This window comes from Streptopelia decaocto (assembly GCF_964273445.1).
Source record: "Streptopelia decaocto genome assembly, chromosome: 7".
NCBI lineage: Eukaryota > Metazoa > Chordata > Aves > Columbiformes > Columbidae > Streptopelia > Streptopelia decaocto.
The window spans coordinates 18927309-18949998 of record NC_138661.1 but is presented as its reverse complement, the minus strand read 5'-3'; the positions used below and the strand labels follow the sequence as shown (position 1 = coordinate 18949998).

The 22690-nt window shown below is 43.9% G+C and overlaps 1 protein-coding gene across 5 annotated transcripts in view; it reads right to left on the bottom strand.

Annotated features, from left to right (window-relative positions):
* Positions 1 to 22690, bottom strand: part of FOXN3 (forkhead box N3) — a 215121-nt gene that overhangs the window by 85048 nt on the left and 107383 nt on the right. For all 5 annotated transcript variants that reach the window (XM_082059171.1, XM_082059170.1, XM_082059173.1 and 2 more), the window contains exon 3: positions 21981 to 22117. In XM_082059171.1, coding sequence (XP_081915297.1) covers positions 21981 to 22117 — 137 coding nt within the window. The remainder of the gene's footprint in view (positions 1 to 21980; positions 22118 to 22690) is intronic.

Genomic DNA, 22690 nt, shown 5'->3' with positions numbered 1-22690 from the left:
TAAAAAAGATTTGTCTCCGTTGGGAATGGGGAGATGCTGGCTATCAGCCTCCAATTCTAATTCTGCCTCTACTACTGAATCACACAATGACTCCAGGCAAGTAATTTCATCCTTTCTGTCTCAGATTTTTTTTTTTTCTTCTTCTCTGTTAAAAACAGGAATGTCATAGTCTATGTATCTCTGGGAGGAATAAAGAATTGTTAAGTAACAACACAATAGGCAAGGGAATAGTCTTTTGAAGTGCATGTAGTTAAAGAAGGAACAACACAGCTCACTCCTAGACCATGGGCTGTTACTTGTTCCTGCTTCCTCTATTTGAAGTAAGAAAAAACACTGCAGGTTACTTCACATGCTGAAAGTGCTATGTTTCTCCTTATTTCACAACTTCTATTAAATAGCTCCTAGACCATCTATCACTGGATGGAAAAACTGGTGGTCATCAGGCTGGGGAAACTTGAGAGTTATCTAAACCTGCTCATGTGCTACCGAGCGTGTCTGTGCCAGCTCATGCAGGCACCGCAGGTCAGTCCCCTGAATCCCAGATGAAGTGAAGATCCCATTTATAGACATCCACAGCCCCATCCACAGGGAACTGTGGCCTCTTTGGGGCTGCAGCAGCATCAAACGCTGACCTGGCCAGTGGGGAGAAGTTGGATTCTCTTCTACTAAATCAGAAATGGAGCACTCCAGTTTTCTGACCACAGCTTTCATTTACTGCAAAACAAATCAGGGAGAAGAGGTTCATTTCTGTTTTGGTTTTACTGGATTAGAATTGCACTGCAAGAAAAACAAAAAAAATATTTCATCTCAGATTCTAGAAAATAAATGAGTCCTAGGAATTGCCTATACCTAGGCTCACCTTCATTTTCAACTTGCTGTAAAGAGTCTGTTTAGAAAGTTAATGCTACAATGCAAAGCTCTAAGAGAACTCCAGGCTGACCACCTGAGCAACTGAACTGCAGTGAAACCGCAGAGCTGCCAGCCAGGCAGGACACTGGAAGGCTCTACTGAAACAAGCATTACTCCCAAATTGAAACTGATTAAATTTTTATAAAGCCCAAGGTCACCCAACTGACTTCTGTTACCTAGTCCTGAATTGCCTGTTCATTATTTTTGCAAAACTTCAAACGGCATTGCTGGTAGACCTGCCTGGATTTCATGGATACTTCCTACGTGAGGCTCCCACTCAGATTGCCAACCACATCTTAACCATAACCTGTCAGTCAGCTGGACTCGAGATTACCAACAGCTTGTCACCCATTAGTGAGAATACCCTGCTTGTTAATTTTAAAGACACCAATGTACCTTGAACATGCACAAAGTTAGAAACATGTGCGTATGCAAAAGGACAAACCTGATATCCAAAGAAACAGAAATAGGAAGGGAGACCTTTAAAGTCCTGTCCCCCACACGCGTAACCCCCCTCAGCTCATGTCGCTTGCTGTAATTCTCATTTATCTGCTATGGTGAGATTCCCCATTTCACCAATTTAAGTACTAAGGAAACTCAAAACTAAGCATGACTTGCAGGCTGCCGCCAGTACGAACTCCCCCTCCACCACTTGCTCAAAGCCAAGGAGCTTTACCAGCTGAAATTTTCCATACTTGGTCTTTCTCATTAATCTTGAATGAATGTGGTTCAGATGATTCAGAACTAATCTGGCTTCTAGAATTACAGAAGCAGAGGACAAAACGAATGTTTAACCTCTCCCCTGGAACATTTAACCTCTCCCAGATGCAGAGGGTATTTTCCCTGGGAAGTCTAATGTGCTTACAGGCTCTGCAGCACTGCTACAGAGGAGCACGCAGAGATTTGCCGCCGCTGGGCCATACACCGAAGTGTCTGATGTGCATGTCAGAAAGTTACATCAAAGCAGAAAACATGACAATAAGAATAATAACAACAAAACACAAGTCAAGTACTCACACATTTGGAAAGCTCCAATTACGTTTTTCGATTAATGCCAATTCTACCTCTTCATGTGTATCTACTACACAAGTGCTGTATTCAGCGGTCACGCTCCTGCACCCCAGAAGAGCAGTGCCTGAGGATCATACGGCACACAGCGCAACACGCTAAAAAGGTGAATGATAGGCCGTTTGTGAGTGCTTCTATCACCAACACAAAAGCTTAATGCATAAATATCAAGTCACCCCTTTTTAGAAACAAGCTGCTAAGGCATAAAAAAATTTAGTATCAAATTTTTTCAGCTTTCACTGATTCATATTCCTGTGATTACTCAGTCTGAAGCACTCAGGGCTGCATTTTAGGGATGGGGGAGGGACAGACCAACAGACACATCAAACTACAGCACCTAACACTGGGTTGATTCACCTTGCAGTCTGGGTCTACAGATGTAACGAAAGAGGGAAGTGAATACAGTATTTTTTGCATTCAGAAGCATTGCAGAGACATCACCTAGATCAACCCCCCCCACCCACAGAGTTACAGAGATACCATTTCCATTCACAGAAAGGAAAACATACACACAGAGATAACAATGTACCTCCAAAAGCTCCAGTAAACTGCAGCAGACCAGGCGGGGCCCTGGACACCCCACCTCCAGGCCCACCCCACCATCGTGTCAGGGCTCCTCATCACTGCTATCACACCTACAAGAGTTCTGTGCTTCTCCTAAATGCACCCCAAATCCTTCAGGCTGGATGCCGAGCAAATAAAAAGAAGAATTGTAGTATGCCCTCCACTATACAGTAAATTTAAAGCAAACAGCACAAGTTTGACTAAATTCTATCCTATCAGCCCAATTCAGTCTGAAGAAGATAGGAATTTTCCATTTATATCAGAAAAGTCTTCAACTCAACAAAGCCTCAAATTCAAGAGGCAGAGCAGATGTGACCTCACAAGTATTTACACTGCCGAAGTATCCTCCCTCTTTACAGCCTCTGCCAAAATGAAGAAGACCCACTAAACTGTGGTTGGGGACTATATGTGATCTGTACTTCTCTGGTCTCCAGAGCAAGAGCACTCCTAGTTATTTTTACAGTAGCAATAACCACAGCACACAACTCCCGACAACTTCTACTTAACATTTTCAAAGCAGAGCGCTATGGAATAATTAATTTCACACATTCTGCAAGTCTAACTGTAAACAAGTTTTTGGAGGACTTCAGTTTCACTCATTTTTAAATTATCTTTAGCAACTTTCATCTTAGCAGAAAAAAACACCTCCCACCTGTAATGGGAAATAAGATTCAGTGTGCATCTTTATCTCTAATCCTTGTCTCTCCAAAACAGCTCCTCAGCCTGTTGAGAATACTAACATTGTACTTGATAATATTCTAATAAATTTCTCAAGTTACCACATCACCTGCACAAATGAACTCACCAAGGAAAAGAGAAGCCAAACTTCACATAAGCTATAGCAAGAAGTCGTCTCTCTACTTTAAGCCAGCAATTCTTCATACAACTGACGAAGCTGCATCTCTACCAGGACAGAGACTACTTTTCCAGAAACTGTCCTACAACATAGTTCTTTCAGCTAATTTTGGCTTCCCCAATGGAATCCATGGTCTAGTCTATGTTGCCCTCCATTTGCTGCTTCTCCTCAGCTGTTTGTGCAGAAACTGGACATGACTCAGTAAGACGGGGCCTAAACACGGCTCTTCACCCTGGGATATGCAGCAGAAACCAGAGGTGTAGAAATAAAGGCTGTTTGAAGAAAGGTGAAGGTGGGCAGGTAATTGCTTTTGCAATGAGATAACTAGTTTATGTATCTCTGCTTTATCCACTGTGATTTCATGTGGGGAAGGTTGAAAAAAAATCGTTAGAAACACAAAAAAGTCCCCCAGAGTTGCAAATGCCTAAGTTTACTGTTTCTACATGCTATATCTAAACAGCAGTTTGGTAACCTTGTGCCAAAGCACAAAGCTACAGAAACAGTCTAGGCCATTCACCGTCTCTTGATAAAGCTCAAGAAAGTTAAAGAATAAAACCCAATATGACAATCCAGCAATCCTCTGTGCTCCTCGCCAAACAGCTTTGGTATAGCAGCCAGTGGAGGAGACTGCAGGCTCCCGCCTTGATGAACCAAGAGGCTCTGGGAGGTCCATCTGCTGGTGGCCAACCTCAAAAATTGAGGTATTTCGCTAATAAAGAGCACACTCTTTTCAGACACCAAAAGGGGCTTCTAAGTGTGGGCACAGTTATCTGTCAGATACTGTGTAATTCTCCTTCAGTTGAATCTATGTCTGCCGTGCGGTTGCAAAAAAATCCTCATTAGTATTAACTAGCAAAAATATGTTCATGAGTATATGTGTACTCTCACTCTCTCTCTGTAATTAATCCCTGGAGTAAAGCTGTTCCCTGGATCACCTCAAATAGAGAAAATCAATGAATTAGATTACAGGAAACAATTAATTATCGTTCACTGATGTTTAGAAAGAGACACTGACACCCTGACATCCCCAGACATATTTTGTGCCCTCGAAAGCATCAGATCACAGAAAGTAGCAAACTATGCTTTTCAAATATTGGATGACCTCAAACTTACTCATTCTAGCGAAATGATACTAATCAGTCATAAAATGAACAGGACATAACCTTTTAAACATTAAAGAGGTAATTAATTTATAGGGCATCCGTTTCCTACAACCAATTAAACAGAAATATTTTCTTCACGTGTTTACGTGACTTCTGACAAATCAGGGCAGTGAGAATGGAACAAATGACTTTGCCAAACCGTTTCAGTTAATTCTCATGTTAGTGGTTTCATTCATAGTCAAGTCTCTTTTTTCAGTCTCATATAGAGTGCATCACCGAATTTTCCTGCCAATGCACACTGTAAGTAAACAGGCATAAACTGGAAAGCAGTGAGCCCAGACATATGCAGCACGGAACCATCCGGAGAGCTGCCTCTGCTGGATGAGCAACCACCACCTGTGGTGCTCAGCTCAACTGGAACATGCTGGACCACCTCTTTAGAAATGCCTGGGCCTAAATTTTACATCACAGAGACACATGACTTGAAGCAAAGCAGGACTTTGATGGTATCAGCAGAAACTGTTGTCATCTCAGTGCACTCTTTACCCTTTTCAAACCATTTTTCTGACCTACAGAGAGGACTTGCTGTTCTGTTGTCATTGTCAACCTCTGCCTAAGCTGTCTCCTCCTCCACGTTATCCCCTTTGCTGAATCCCTTCTGGGCTTTATTATTGTCTTTATTCTATTTCAAAAAGTTCATGGCTATTTAATAGAGCTTTTAGCACCTCAGCATGGGACAACTTCACAAGTCTTATTAAGCTGTTTAGATGAGCGCCATGGACAGGACAAGAGCTTGTCTTTCTTCACCAATTCCCCTCTTTCCTGTTCGTGTGGGCACAAACTGGTGGGTTCATCTCTTAGTCTCTCATTCCCACTTTTCTTGGAGGGACTCTGGAACAGCTTATAAAGGTTAGAAAGTAGCAAGTCAGATTCAGTAGATTATATGAAAGCAGCATAATGGAACAAAAACCAAAACAGACAAAAATTTAGCATTTAGCTAGTGCTATAGACAGGAATTAAAACATGTTTATGAACAAGTCCAAAGAGAATAGCAGCTCCAAGAACAGAGCGTAGAATGTCCTATTTTAATGTCTTTGTCCAGAGAAAAAAAGGCACCCTCTATTAAAAGAGAGGTTTTCTCAAATGGTATATTCCCCTTACAACCTCATCTTGCCCATTTTTCATGCTATATGAGCCTGAACGGCAAGATGATGCTCACCAACCTCCCAGTGCCAGAACAGAAGACAACTACAAGCACAACTACTGCCTGTGAAAGCACATTGAACATGGGCTTGTGTGAAAGGGAAATGAAGAACATGCAGAACCCACTACTCCTCCACATCAAGAAATTCCTCTAAACTTGTGGGCATAGCAAAAAGAAAGCAGGGCTCTTGAGTCTGACTGCAAAGGTGTTTCACACTGAGAATTTCCACCGAAAAAGGTAAGAAAGAAAAAAAAATTGGTACCGGGTACATTTATGATCCCTCCACACCTTTTGAGTTTATGCCACCCCAAGAAAAAAAACTTCCCTCTTGGGAAGGGCAGAAAAAGTCACCATTTCATGTAGTCTTGCAGTTGTTAATGTACTGAAGAAAAATATTTCCTATTAAATCCACAATGTGTGCATGTCTCTTCTGTAATTCTCCCTTTGAAATCCTCTTTCTGGAGGGGGAAAAGCCTCTTCTGCCGTCTCCAAGCAAGCTCCAGTCTTCAGCCCCAGACACGCTTTCTGTTACACGAGTGTGTATTATGGTCTCCTCAATAGGGCAGCAAGGCTCAGTGCCCACTTCCCTCCCGGAGGAAGAGAAGGACACACACCATCATGGCACTGACAGGAGACGCTGCTTTTAACTGAGGTAGGAACTGCCTGATTTGCATCCCTGAGCAGGCCAACAAACAAAAACCGGCACTGAATTCATCTATAGGATGGGTGGTGAAAGGGTGACTCCGGTGCCAGCCTCATAGTAACCACGAAGAAAAAAGTTTTGCCAAAGCAAAAAAAGAGTTCAATCTGCCTCCTTTCCTTGGCTTCCCTTTTAAAGAATACAAATCAGCTTCCTGAAAGACAACAGGCCTTTTGATGAGGCAATAGCTTTCCTCCCTGTTTTTGTTTGTTTGTTGAAAACGCTTTGATTTTGCAGGAAGCACTAACAAATGCAACTGGGGATCAACTTCGTTGAAGAACCTTAAAAAGCAACAGGACACACATCTCCCACTTTAGCCACTGAACTGGATTGTCTCACTTTCTCGAGCAAAACTGCTGAATTATTTCCCTAACAAAAGAAAGGCGCTTTTAGGCCCTATAATCTCATTTCAAATCCTTTTACCCACTCTCTACTCTTTTTGGCCTTGCAATTGCAATCCTCTTTCAGGACTAATCTCAGGACTAATTGGTGCCAGCACTCCAGTTTCCCTCGCGGTTTCTTCCCCCTCCCTCTTGCATTGTTCAGGTGCTGAAAAGGATGGCAGGCCAGGGTTCAGCACCCCTATAATGAGTCTGTTCCTACAGAGTAACTGTTAATAATTAGCAGGAAGCATTTTGTCTTTAAACTGCACAGCATGAGCAGTGAGATTTCGTGGAGCCAAAGCATCGCTTCACTGTTGCTCAAGGAGCTCCAAAAGTTTGCAGGCAATTTGCAGGCTGGGCAGGCGAAAGGCTGGACAGCGAGCAGGACACCGAGCCCCACACCCGGGTGTGCAGGGCAGCGAGCAGGGTGCCAAGCCCCACACCTGGGTGTGCTGGGCGGAGTGCAGGGTGCCGAGCCCCACACCCGGGTGTGCAGGGCGGAGAGCAGGGTGCCAAGCCCCACACCTGGGTGTGCTGGGCAGAGTGCAGGGTGCCAAGCCCCACACCCGGGTGTGCAGGGCAGCGAGCAGGGTGCTGAGCCCCACACCTGGGTGTGCAGGGCAGCGAGCAGGGTGCTGAGCCCCACACCTGGGTGTGCAGGGCAGCGAGCAGGGTGCTGAGCCCCACACCTGGGTGTGCAGGGCAGCGAGCAGGGTGCCAAGCCCCACACCTGGGTGTGCAGGGCAGCGAGCAGGGTGCCAAGCCCCACACCTGGGTGTGCTGGGCGGAGTGCAGGGTGCAGAGCCCCACACCCGGGTGTGCAGGGCAGTGAGCAGGGTGGCGAGCCCCACACCCGGGTGTGCAGGGCGGAGAGCAGGGCGCCGAGCCCCACACCCGGGTGTGCAGGGCAGCGAGCAGGGTGGCGAGCCCCACATCTGGGTGTGCAGGGCAGCGAGCAGGGTGCTGAGCCCCACACCTGGGTGTGCAGGGCAGCGAGCAGGGTGCTGAGCCCCACACCCGGGTGTGCAGGGCAGCGAGCAGGGTGCTGAGCCCCACATCTGGGTGTGCAGGGCAGCGAGCAGGGTGCTGAGCCCCACACTCGGGTGTGCAGGGCAGTGAGCAGGGCGCCGAGCCCCACAGCCAGGTGCACAGGGTGCACAGGCAGTGCTGGCGTTTGCAGGAGCCCCGCTGGCAGCAGGATGGAGGAGGGAAGCAAGGGAGCGCCCTGACACCTCAGCTCCAGCGCTGTGGCAATGCCGCCACCACGGAACGCGTCAACGTGACAGGACCAAATCGGTGTGGTGAAAGGACAGCCTTTGTTTAAGAAATATTCCAGAATACAATTCCCTGAAGAATAACGAGCAAAGAGGAGATTTAAGAAAGCCTGCTACTTTTCAGCTAATGAGTGTATTTGCAGGTAGTGCCAAAAAGGAACAATTACTTCTCTTACTGAGGGTCTATCAGTGTTGACCATTTCCCAGAGAGACTTGGAAGCAGAATTAAGTTTTTGTGTAACTGGAAACTTCAATCTGATGAGTGCACTAAAACAAAACCACAAAAAAAAAAGCTATTTCCAATGGATGTTCCAGCAAACCGAAGGCTGACCTTGAGCTTTGATTCAGGCAAAATAACGCTAAGCTTCAGAAGTTTTTCAGGCTGGTAGGACTGCATCACCAAGAGTCCACATAACACTTTGACACTTAGATATAGTACATTGTCTTCTACTGTCTTGAAGCTGAACAACAGCACAAGAAACTACATCTCATGAGATATCCATTGCTTCTATCATATCCCCAAGCAGTGTTCTGGAGTTTAAATGCAATTTGAACTACATCCACGGCCTCAATCCACTACTGCACACCTTTAGATATCACAACCAGATATCCTATGAAGAATACGTTAGCATTAAAAAAGGGAAAAGATGCAACTCTCCTGAAAGATCAACTTATCTTGTGGAGCATCAGCAAGAGCCAGGTTGTCTGGTGCTGAGACTCCTACAGAAACCAGCGCACAAGACACGAGGTCTCACTTGATTTAGGGAATCTACTGTTAATGCAAAGAGGCAACACCAAAAGTTTGTGTGTAAAAAGGCATACTCTGGCACGCTCAACCAGCACCTATCACTGCAGAAGAAAAAGCACTGTCTCTTAGTGCAAGTACCCTCTAGAAATGGTGTAGATATGTAACAGCCACACAGCAAGAACCTGTCATTTATCTCTGGTCACAGAAATCAACAGCAGGTTTGAAAACAGAGCTGAAATCGCCAATGATTTTTCTTTGTTTGCAACATAGCTCGAGATCAGGCAGTGTCTTGGTGGTTTGTGAATTAAGATAGGTAGTAAGTATGCTTAGCTCTGTGCATATTACCGTCCTCTGAGTGTTAGGTTCCCCCGACCACACTAAAGCCACCCATGGTGCGACATTTCACTGAAGGAATCGTGTTACAGAACATCAGCTGGAACAAGTGCATTTAAATTGTCCATCTCTTGAAAACGCAGTTTGCAAACCTTGTGCTCGGGATCCATCGCTTATTTCTGTTTGCCTTTGCGTCAGTAATTTCAGACAGAGAACTCTCCTCAGGTCATCCAATTTAGCTTTCTGCCAACAGAAAACTCCTTTCTACAGTCAATTTTATAGGATTTTATTGAGTCTGCTTTTCAGCACTCTACCAGATGGATTTCAAACCATTTCCTTTAGGAGATTAATTCAGTCCAATAAGTTCATTATTTGCGCCCGGTCAGTGACCAAGGAAAGATAAGCCAGACTCTGTGTACTTGTTTCCTCCTCACACGCTGTTGGCAAGTTTTGCTATGTGGCAAGTTTTCCATCCAAGTGTCAAAGTCTGTTCACAACGGCGATACAACAGAGCCAGAGAGACATCCGCGTGAAAACCAAGTGCCTGCATTTACAGAGGGATACTGCTGACTTGTTTATAGCATCATAGTGACCTCCCTTTTCTACCTTGCAGTTTGAAAACCTGGAAATCAGTGGCCAGCAAGGAAAGATGAGTTCCTGTTGACAGTCCCCTCTCCCCAGGTTGGAGTCTGCAGGGAGCGTTTGCCCATTTTGGTGCGGTCCAAACTCCTGTGCCAGCCCGAGCTGCCCTGCGGCTATTGTGCGACAGCACAGGCTGAGGGGCGCAGAAGATGGCCAAACTGTGCCATACAAATCGCACTCTCTCCCCAAGCCCCTGCAGAACAAGGAATCATGAAGTCAAGGTGCAGCACCTCCTTCCCCAGCTGTTGATTTACCCAGCACCAGAGAACTTTTCTATAGCATGACTTGAGAACACAGGTTTGCAAGTCAGGAAACCTTTGAAGCAGGTTTGAAGCACTCACCTGCCAGAATACCCCGGGTCAACACTAAGTATGATGATGTCTCCATGCTCTTCTGTGCAGAAACTCTGCTTTGAGAGCCAGACGCAGCACAATTTTACTAGCACAGCATTGTGCCATCCAAATGGTCTCAGTCAGATTTTCTATGGTAGGAATGCTTTAAGAAAGCCCTCATCCCCCCTTGACAAGTCCAAATCCCTTAAATAAACAAACACATCACCAGGGTCCCATTTACAGTACAGCTATACAAATGTATTCACTAGCACAACTGAAAGGACAGTTTGCTATTGTACTGGGGCAGCAAGAGCATCTTAAAATGACTTTGCAAAGGAAAAACAAAGAAAACACAAAAAGAAGGAAAAAAACCACAAAATCAAAGCCAACCCTAAAACCAACCCTCTGCCAAGCAATCAGAAGATACTGGGGGTTGAGAACTAGTCTGGAGCTGTGTGCCACTGTCCCGTGCAGTACGGGGAAACCCCAAGTGTGCTGCTGTTGTCTTTGACTCGACAAAGGGCAAACTCAGTAGCAAATCCAAACAGCCTGTGAAAAGTTTCCTCTGTTAGTTTGTGGGGGTTAAACTGATCAGATGGCAACTGCTAGTGGAGTTTTTAACTGTAGTGCCTGCCGAGTACCACCTAGGGTGCCACTCTTCTCAGGCGCATCTCATACCTACTATAGCCAGCCGAGGATGGCAAATGGGCACAGGAATAGGCAAAATTAATGTTGGTGGGTTGTATTTTGTTGTGTTTTTTTTTTTTTTTTTTTTTTTTTTTGGCAGTGCCACTCAACACACACTAAACTCCTAAAATTCTTGCTCTATATTGTTAGAAAATACAGAACTCATCAACATGACTTTGCAGCTGCTTTCAAAGCAGGGTTTTGATGGTAATATCCCCAGGGAGACAGAAAAAGACCAGTTCTAGCACTTACAGCACAAATTTCCATTCTTTTTTTCCCCTCCAAATCTGAGCAAGTCTATTTCTACATGTGAAAGTAAAAGCAGAAAAATATACTTAATAACCAAAAGATCTACATTGCTTTAGCAATATAGTTGACTATGGCTCTTAAAATATCATGGAATAAATGTGCTTGTATAAAGTCTTCCTCTTTCATTATCTTATACTTGCAAGTAGCAAAAGAAAAGCTGGCTACTCCATAAGCCTTTGTTTGTTACTAATTCCCTTAAGTTTAGGAAATTATTTCATTCTAATTAATTGTTTTATTTTTTTCATCTCATGAGAAAAATGGTTGTCTTCATCTTTCATATGCAAAACAGCCAACGAGGGAACATTTTTTCACATAGAGAAGGAACTCCAATTAATAGAGATCTTAAATACTTGGGGAGCTGTTATGAGTTCTGCCATTGATCAGACAGCTGTCTGGGAAAAAAAAAAAAAAAAAAAAAGGTCTTTCCAGGAAAGTTCCATAATTAAAAGTAACCCAATTCCTTTTTGTTGACATTTTTTTTCTCCAATACAGATTTGCTAAATTTACATCTCTTTTCCAAACACTTTTACTGGAACCTACATCCTGCACTGCCCTCAGTTTTGAATTTCCAATGCTGCGTAGACATTTTAAAGCATCGCTATACTTTTAATAACTCAGTTTTCAGTACCTGCATTACTATGGAATTATTATTTCCAAATTTCATATATTCTGTCTTAAAAAAACACCACCACCACACTGTCACAAGACTAAACAGAATTATATATGCACTTTTAAATACTGATTTTTAAGTGTCAAAAAGAGTCTGTTCTGAGCTTCTTAGTTCTTCAAAACAACCTCAGGAAGTTTTCCATTAAGCCTGTAACACTGTTTGAACAGAATTTTTTTCAGAAGGATACATAATGGAATCCTGATAAAAATAGTTACAGAAAAAAAAGCAGTGAGAGGCACAGAGCTCTGGAATATTTATATTACCCAGGCAGACAACACAGAGAACCCATCAGTGAGGTCAAAAACTGCACTACAGAGAACAACTGGCAACAGCAATCAGGTATACAGGGCCATAAGCAACAAATGCACAAAAACACCAGCTGTATAAAGTTGGACACTGACTACTACCTTTGAAAAGGGCAAAATAACAAACTGCAGTTATTCCACTTTCACAAATGAAGTCCATGTAATACTGACTCTAATACGAAAAATATGTCATACAAGCTAATGAAAAGAAAATTTAACAAGTGCATGCATGCTGTAGCAAGCCAAGAAAGAAATACATTTACATTTGTATTAGTAAGACTCACTGGCTGTGCCATCTTGGATGCTTTAAGAGCATAGAAATGAAAAATGACCATACATAACTGAAGCATACGCATGAGCCCACAGAATGAGTTCTGGCAATTAACAGGAGGAGATTGCCAACAACGCAGAAATGAGTCAGGATGAAAAGAAAGGAAAGATCTTTTACAAAACTAATCCTATAAAACTCCTATCTGAGATGGCAAATCCAGTCATCCCCCTTTCACAAAGGAAAAAAATGATCTTAAAACACGGAGGTGGAAACCATGCTCCTTTGTAAATAGATACACGGGTGTCCTGGTTTCAGCTGGGACAGAGTTAATTTTCTTCCTAGTAGTGAGCATAGCGCTGCGCTTTGGATTTAGTATGAGAAGAATGCTGGTAATACACTGACGTTTTGGTTGTTGCTAAGCAATGTTTATACCACGTCAAGGACTTTCCAGAGAGAAGGCTGCAGGTGCACAAGAAGTTGGAGGTGATATAGCCAGGACAGCTGAGCCACACTGGCCAAAGGGACATGCCAGACCATATGACAACATCATGGTCGGTGAAAAAGCTGAAGGAAGTAAAAGCAAGGGTGGGACATTCAGAGCAATGGCATTTGTCTTCCCAAGAGACCGTTACACATGATGGAGCCCTGCTGTCCTGGAGATGGAAGAACACCTGCCTGGCCCATGAGAGAGGCCAATCAATTCCTTGTTTTGCTTTGCTTGTGTGCACAGCTTTTGCTTTACCTATTCAGCTGTCTTTGTCTTAATCCACAAGTTTTCTCACTTTTACTCTTCCAACTCTCTCCCCCATCCCAATGGCAGGGAATGAGTGAGCAGCTGTGTGGTGTTTGGTTGCCGGCTGGGGTTAAACCACAACAACATGACAACTCAACGAACTTCCCCAGAGCAGTGGAGCCACGTTGCACCTTACCAGTGCTCCTCCTCTGGTATCCACAAGTTATTCATCAACAAAATGAACTTCTCTAATGTGTTTGCTAGTCAAACTGCTTACACAAACCCACTACAGACTAGTTGTCTCAAGCAATTCTCCTATCACTGTTGCTGTATTTATGCTTCTGTAATGGAAATAGGTCACCTACACTAGAACAGTACATTTTGTTTCTAAGCACAATAGAGCAGCTTCCCTGGCAGCCAGGCTGCCTTTGGACATAAAAAGTACACTGTATATACATATAGCTGTGCACTGATACCCCCCGAGGTTTTCACATTTATCACTAGAACAACATACGGTTACAGGGAAAAAAAGCTTCAGGCTCAAAATGGGGAATCTTATCAAAAGTATAACAACATCAACACCACCAAACTGGATGAAACCAACAGCCTGTTTGGTCCAGGGTTTCCATGACCCAATGCCAGAGATGGAAGCTCCACAGAAAGAGCAGCACAGTATATCTGTGCTTGCTACTGCAGCCCATGCGAACTCAAAGTATCAGAGAGTTGATTTAAAACTAAAAAAATCCCATAAGGTCTAGTACCCTACTCCAGATGCATTTGTATTAGCTTTGGACATGGCAGTTCAACAAGACTCCTTTTTGGGGAACTATTGCATAATCCTCAGCCTCAGCATTTTCCTGTGGTAGCAAGTTCCACTGACTTACACACTTTCTGAACCTCCCTCCCCTTTTTTTAACCAGTAGCAAAAAAAAAAAAAAAAAAAAAAAAAATTAGAAATAGAACAAATGCCACCAACAGGCACCCCACACATAAACACTGCCTCCAGGGCCACCTGGAACAGAAAGAAAGCCAACAAGAGTTTCTTGAAATCTATCTGAAACACAGCCTCTTAATTCTCATTTATGTTTAGATGTACAAAGATTGCTTTACAGATTTTCTTTAAACAACTGTGGGCTTCCCAAAATTAAGTCACAACATCTGTGAAAAATATATAGTACAAACAATCAAATATAGCCATTATAGTTTCATTGTGGTTCTACTGGAAAAACAGAAACAAAAAAATAAAACAAAACAAAACAAGAAGTGCAAATTCTGAGCGCTTCTGTTTCACAAGGGGAAAGGGGAAGGGACATTTTATCAGGCCACTGTAGCATAAAACACATTGGACAAGCAAAGAGCCAGAGCTCTCATCTCCTGCCTTTTCACTTTGGGACAAAGAGATGAGTGTGTGGGGAACACAGTCTCTTCCCAGCCATACAGGGGGTCGCAGAGGCCGGAAACTTCTCTTCTGAAGACACCAACCTCCTCCAAAGAACAGGTTTTAGGTAAGCACTTCATTCTGATGAAACAAACAGCTTGATTTTTCCAAGCAAAAATTTAAAACCCAAGTGTAAAGAAGTTTCAGTATGAAACAAAGGCTTTATGCTTTCTGTTCTAAAACTTCAAAATGAGACATTTTAACACTGTTTAAGCCATTTCAGTTTTTGTTCTTCTGAGTCACGGAAGTTCCTGTGAAAGGAAACAACTGTAGCAAAATAGTTTTATTTGTACAAAACCCAGTTCCATCAAAACTGGCGGAATAACACTTTTACATGGTAGCATCATACAATTAGAGGACAGATTCAAACACATTAAAAACTGGATACAACAGAAATTCAGGTACCATGGTGATGAAGAGTTATAAAAGCCACAAAAAACATGGTCACTAATCACAACCTGCATGTGGCAACTCTGGCCCTGAACTGAGGTTTCATGATATCAGAAGCAGAGCTATAATTGGCAATAATGATGGGGGGAATAATTGTGATTCAGAAGCATTCACATATTAAGAAACAAAATTCTCCCAAAACTTACTTTCTTCAAACAAATAAATTAAGAAACCTGCATTCTCCAAAATGCATACCAAACTATCTATAGATATCATACTATGAGCATACTGTATATACACAAATCTATATGCAGGGATACCATATGTAACCCAGAAAAAGTGTGATGTCTAAGAAAGATTCAAAAAGACTAACCCATTGAAACTTGTTTTGAGCTTTGTATCTGGGAATAAATATTTACTAAAGAAATAGTTTTCAAGAGGAACTGCCTTTCACGTTAAGGTTTAGGGCCACTGGTGCTGCGACATGATAGTGGAAAAGCTCTACAGGTTCAGGACACCTGTGCTGTTTAAAAAATCATTTGCAGAATGACTGACTGATGCTTTGAGAAACACGGTCAGATAAACAGGTCAGGATTACGTCACTCCTAACACAGGTATGAAATGCAACTGCACTTTTCTTTTAACTCTATGTATACAATGATTGGAAACACTATTGCGACAAGCCTGGCTTAGGACACAGGTGCCTGCTATGACTGGGAGATAAGGAAACCAGAGAGGATTTTGTCCTGCACAAAGACGAGCTGGTCTGCAAGGTCTGAAGGTCAGACTACCTTCTCCTGAAGGTCCAGATCTCCCCACCCACTGCCAGCTGGCCCAGAGCCCAGGCTGAAGATCCATCATCTAGCCCAGTTTTTTAGCTCTGTGGATAACCCAAGGCCAGACGGGCCACCTCGATCACCTGGACCCCACCGTGTCAGGGTTCTCCACAGTCACACCGTGAGCAGCAACAAAAGAGGATCCTCTTATGTTCTGCTTCTCACTAACATTGTGCAGAGAAAAGAGAAACTTATCCTCGCTGGTCGTGCTCATCTCCCAGGACATTTCCTTAACTAGTTTCTTGATGGTACAGTTGTCACCTTCTGTTATGACCTGGGGACACACCAGGTCTCTTACAGCCATTTCCTCCAGCTCTTGGACTGAAATGGACTGTCCCAACACAATGAGAGGCTGCCAACCAAGTCTTGCTTGGCATCTTTTCTCAGCCAAAGCCATTGAGCCCATGGGTAGAACTGACATTGTCAGAAGGATACCACATATGGAACAAACTGGTTAAAAAATACTGGGGGTTTCACATGAAGTGCAACAACTCCATCACAATTTAAACAGGTTCTCTATTCCCCAATATGCATTCAAATGCTAGGTAAAAGGACGAAAGGTCCATGCAGGTTTTTGTTTAAGATAGAGCTGTAATTCTTGGAAATAGTCAATGCACCTTACTTTGAGTCTAAACAAAGACTAAATAAATAGCGAAGAACTGCAAAAATCACAATCACTACAGAAAATCCACCACTTCCCTACTGCCTGAAAGATTCTGAAATTGTGACTTCTCTTTCTTTCAGTCATACAAATTTTATTTTGACATTAGAAACTGTTCTAAGAATGTCAGTCTTAAAACAGAACTGCAAATAAGGTGACTTTCCCTGTAAATCTTTTTTACTAATGGAACCAAAGGAAAGAAGTCCAATAACTAATAGAGAAGTGAAGAAAATATAAACAAACAAAAAAGAATAATTAAAAATAAATTAAAAAAATTAACTTTAGTTCTGCAAACATAAATAAAACCTCCTCTGAATCCAACAGCAGTAAGATGTGAGACATCATGATACTATTTCTGGTTTCCCAAGCTTCATGAGTCTGTTTTCAAATGCAGAAGTCAGATGACTTGCACAGCTGTAATACTGTATGATTAACAAACGTGATGTCAGTCACTGCTGACCATACAAACACTTGTTCCCAAGTCCTTATTTTCAACTGCTAAAATTTCCGTGAACTGTTGTTGAACTGCACTAGACAGGCTTCCCCACGCGTGCAGCTGCTGCGGCTCTAACAGTGATGCAACGCTGCTAACGGGACCAAGGGCTGCCCAGGAACCCGAGGGGAGGGCAGCCCCATGCTCCCCGCTTCTTGCTGTACCAGACACACCACCTGGGGACAGCAAGGACAAGGGACGGGGAGCTGCAGGACACCATCTCAGAAGCACAGCACCCACATGCTTCCAAGTTCCTGCAGTCAACGATTCGCAGCTGTATCAATGAGGCTACTGCAACAACTTTCACAGGGGACTACCCACTGCTAGAGAGGGATTGACAAAAACCTAACAACATTTTCAAAACATATCCCTACACTTCCCTTTTCACATGAACTGAAGTGGAAATATCTGTGGTACCATTCCAAGCTATCTTTGGAATAAGGCTATATTTGTCTACAGACAGCACAGAAAGGGAAAAAAAAGCAAACCTAAAAAGCCGAGTAACTGTGAAGATTGTTCAATAAATGGGGATATGAATAGTAACAGTGGAAAGCAAGGAGCTGCTGTTTGCCCCACATCTAGAGAAACATGACAGGCTAAGGATGCTGTTTCACAGTTCTTCACCAAAGGTCTAGGAACACACACCCAAAACTCTCAAGCAAACCAATTACAGGCGGGCTGAGGCAATGCAAGAAAGAAATCACTCTTCAGTTCTATCTCTGGCACATTAGCAATTTCATCATTTATAGGGCTACTCAGGACAGATGTGTCAACATTTGCCACTGGTTTAACAAACTACTATTAGCAAAACACACTGGAAAAAATGAAAAGCAGCACAATAATGCCCCACAAGTACGTAAAGGAATCTAGCCAATACTCCTAGGTGGTCACCCAAATCTTCAGATATTTTTTATCCATCTCTGAAACTGACAATTTCTGTTATTTTACATTACATTCCCTGATAGTTGTCAGCAGTAGAAAGAGAAATACAATTAAGAAGTAGCTCTATGTAATACATACAGAGAAAACAAAAGAAAAATCCTTTCCAAGATCTCCTTGAAGCACTATCAGAAAAGAAAATCCCACCTATAGCTGTTAGAGTCAGAAAATGGGAAATAAAACATATAGATGAAATACCACAAGACTGACTTACACACTTAATCAAGTTTGTGTCTATAAATGTATTTCAAGGTTGCTATTGCAAACACAATTGTAAATATTTAAGAAACGCATTAGACTAAAGTGACAATTTTTCCGCACCCAAGAGAAAGTGTGTATCACCCTTGACACTAATCGTAAATGACATGATATATGCTTTAATTAGAAGAACCAGAAAAAATCCAAAGGTTTTTGGGTTTTTTGGCATGAGTATTTTTTTTAAGAATACACATCCAATCCCATTAAAATGAAATAATTCACATTACTATATTGTTATTCTTCTTACACCTTACAGATAATCTTCACCCGGAATTGCAGTAGCAATTCAGACAGCTGTTGTCTCAAGTTCCTTTTTATGTACCAACACTGCAAGGTTGCTCTTCTCCCCGAAACTACGGTCTTCTATACAAGGACCCCAATATAATCCAGAATTTCTACTTTGAGTCATATGTCTAATGTCAAACTACACTAGTATAACACTGACTGGCCATCCAAATGTGTGGGTTCATATCGTATAACTCCTTCATAAAAGGTCCTCCCTGTTATGTTTATGCAGGATGCTCTAGTGAAGTTGTAGAGCTAAATTATCTGATGTAATTAACTCCGCTCATGAAAGGAGAATTTGTCTGTTCAGTGATCATCATGCTTGGGATATTTTTATTATACATTCCTCCACTCTGTGCTCAATGCACCCCTAAGCTGCTTACGCAAAAACAGAACATGTGATTCATTTGTGTATCCTTATTCTTTTAAAGCATTTGATAAAGAGAAGCAATAGGTCAATTTGCCCCTGTGGAATCACACCAACTGATCCTTACAAACTCTGTAATTCCTCCCATTAATCCCATTCCTAGAGGCACGAGTAATATTGGCAAATTATTGTGTTCCAGACATATTTAATTAATATCAGGTGACACAGTTTCTCTAACTTGTGGGCTTCAGTTATGTAAGCTCAACAGACGGCAAAACCTCCGCCACCAAAGGATTTTTTCTAGATGTATTATCTTCACCATCACAAAAATTTCCCTCGGAATTTGTTACTATGACGATGTATCGCTCTGGAGATCCGACAATGGCAGAGTGTTTTTACATTTTCTACCCGTTACTGAAGTCTTTGTACACATGAGAAAACAATCACGCACATATGGGATTACTGTGTTTCCAAATGCATGGGGAATATTCAACTCCTTGTGAATATATCAGAAAAAATGATTTCACCATGTAACCGCCAATGCATATTTAAATTAGTTTAACAGTCACTGATGGCCTAGACCAGCCTTGTGTTGATGTTGCACTAGTCATTAGTAGCTGAATAAATAAATATTTTAGAAGACCATGGGAAAATTAAATTTTGTTTGACAGCAGAACAGCTGAAAGATAGCCAGCTAAAAATAACAGTGAAACCACAATTTCTTCATACAAAATCTGGCCTCCTTTGGGCCTCTATTTGAAAGGCATTTGCTTTTGCAGCCACGCAAGCTCTTTGTTTTATGACCCAGACGCTACAAGGAAGACTTGAAAACACCTGGCAGCACAAGCAGTGTAGCAGTAGCTCTGACATCCCACGGTTTGCAAGGGGTGGAAGTTCCCCTTTCAGTTTTGGGACATGCTTGCGAGTGCTTTGGTAGCATCCTCCCTCTCTCCCTCACTCAAAAGACATCTCTCCCGTTTGCTCAGCTGCATGTGGGCACTGGCGAAAGCAAGCAGTCTTTCCAAACTGTCTTAAATCCCGTGCTGTATGGCATGTGGCAGTACACCTCTCCTCTCCCACACGTGAAAACAGGCTACCGGGTTCTGGCCACACACCCCAGAGAAGGGGGCAGCATGATTCACGTTGGCCTAGATGATCCCCAGAGGCCCCTTCCAACCCTACCCAAACCATTCTGTGACTTCTGCCCCAGGTGTGCAGCTCCACGGGCATCCTTGGCCACGAGGAGGGGAGAGCAGCGGGCACACGGCTGAGCAGGACATTGCGCAGCCGCCCCAGGGCTGGTTCCCTGACACCAGCACCCACAGGGGTGTCTCTAGGGGCTCGTCCCTGCAGGGACCACTGGTGCCGACACTGCTGCATTGCTTCCTTCCGCCTCACCTGGAAAAGCCGTCTGCGAGCTCCGGCGGGCAACGTCTGCCAGCAAACTGCACAGTGGTTCTGGCAAACCTGACCCCTTAAGTCAACAGTCACTTCAAGCATAAAAAAACCACAACCCAGAGATCCTGCTTTCAACTGCATGTGTTTGCTGGATTTTTTTTGCTCGTGGGGATTAGAAGGGATCAAAATCCCTCCATTCCTATGGCAGATGTGCATTACACTTCTACTTAATAGGACAATCTCTGAATAAATCTGTATGGGCATAATTAAAATACTCTTACAAAAACAACACAAATGTTAAAGTGAGGCTCTGCAAACAAGCCTTGTTCAAACACACAAATGACAATTTTAATGCCCTTATTTAAATTATTTTTCTGTCCCACAAAGCACAATAGCAGTGGCATCGCTGGGAGCAGGGGCAAAGCAAAAGTGAAAACATCCCTTCTAAAGGTGGTACCACAGGAAATATTTTTCCAGAGCCCCGCAGGAAACACAGGACAGAGCGACCTGCGCTGCAGCTGCGCTGCTGCTTCAGGAAACCCCCCACTCGCGGCACCTCCCGCTGCCGCCTGACCCCTGGCCAGCCGCTCCCTCCGAAACAGGGACGGCAGCCCCGCACCCCTGGTCTCCGCCGGACACGAACCCGGCCCGGGATCCCCGTTCCAGGGAAGTTTCGGCGCGGCGGCCGCGCGAGATTACCCGTTACCACGGCAACGGCGCGCGGCCGAGCCCCAACGGCCGGTCCTGCCGCCAGGCAGCGCCGCGCGGCCCCGTGACGCAACGGCACCTGTCTGGGCCACGCGTTGCCAGGGAGACGCCGGCGTTGCTATGGCGACCATCACGCGCATCGGCGACAAGGGCGGGCGGCGGCCTCTCCCGCACCAGCCCCTTCCCGCTGGCCTCGGCACTAAGGCCGAAACTGCTCCGCGAAACAAATAACAATCATCATAAAAAATTAAGATAAATAACCCTCTCCCCCCCAACAAACAAACACCCACACACACAAAAATCAACCCCAAACCCCACGAGAGCCACCACAGCCCCTTCTCAGTCCTGGCGATGCTGCTGCCCCTGCTATGGCTGCTCAACCACACCTCCCTGGTTTTGCGGGGGCACCGCGCTGGCCGAGCTCAGCAACGCTGACCCAGCCCTGACCAGCTGCCACGTCTGGAGAAAGTGAAGAGAAAGACTCCCGTGTCAGCAGCCGGGAGAAAGCAGTCGTGTCAAACCTGGGGTCTGCTTCCCCGCTTGGCGGGTGGCAGTCGTGCATTCATTATCTCCCTTCGTTGACGTTTGTCATAAGCAACGGACAGATCAAAAATAAATACAAAACAAATGAAAAAAAAAAAAGGCAACAAACAAAACTGTCCCACACCTGTTTCACTGATTAAGGCAGAAAAATGGCGCTTGCTCTGCCATGCCCAGCTGGGATGACTCTGGAATGACCCACCTGGGCAGGGCTGGCCTGGAAGAGCCGCCTAACGCCCAGTCCAGCGCTACCGCGGGGGAAACCCAGCCCATCTCCTCTAGAGAGGGTGCTGTGCTGGCACCTGCTGCCACGGGGACAAGCAGACACCGCAGAGCTCTCCATGTGCTCGTGTGCACGGCAGCTCCAGGCGCTCTCTCCCGCAGGCGGTGTGGTGTGGCTCGAGCGGGAGCAGGGCCGCGGGCTCGGGGCTGGCGTGGCGTCCCGACACACGCTGCGCTTCCTTCGCTAGCACATCTACAAACTGCATCGCTTAATTACATTTAACAGCTTACCTCAGACTGATGCGCGACACTGGATGAAAACATTTAAAGTTGTAAAATGCATCTAATTCTTACCTTTGATATGCCTGAGGAGATGTGGGAGGTGTATTGAACACATGCGAGTATGGGTGATAGGGTGTCTTTTTCAAAGCCTGAATAAGATTTTGTCTATATTCTGGGTCTATACACCACAAGGACCCCTTTCCAATACTCTGCAAAGAAAAAAGAATTAAAAAAAAATCAAATATTTAATCTGATGGCATAGCCTTATTTATTTAGCAGTTATTTGTCAGGAAAAGCAATGGTTTGGGTTTTTCGTTTGACAGAAGAGAACATAGTTTGCTTGCCAGAGATTACTGCTCCATTAATAATGTATTGCAACTGTATGATTTAAATCACACTTCTGAGGGGCGGAAAGTTAGAATGAATGTTTGGTTGCTCCTCCCCGCCCCCCTCTTGTTACCAGTTAATATGAGCTAATAATATCTGGCAATTTCCCCACCGCCCCATTCTGGAAAAATAAGAAGCTACAGTTCCCGTTAAATGGAACATTTGAAGAAAAGTAGATTCTTTCTGAAGGTGACTTTCTTTTCATTTTGCTGCTATGCTAACAAGAAACAGGGCTAAAAAGGAGGGGTTTAAACACCCTAGCAACTGTTTTAAAAATAAAAGGACTTAATCCTTCAACCCACATGACATCAGTGCCATTATACTACAAGAGGAAACTAATCATCTTTTCTCCCCTAAAGGGAAAAAATACCCAAAAACCCAAAACAAACAAACAA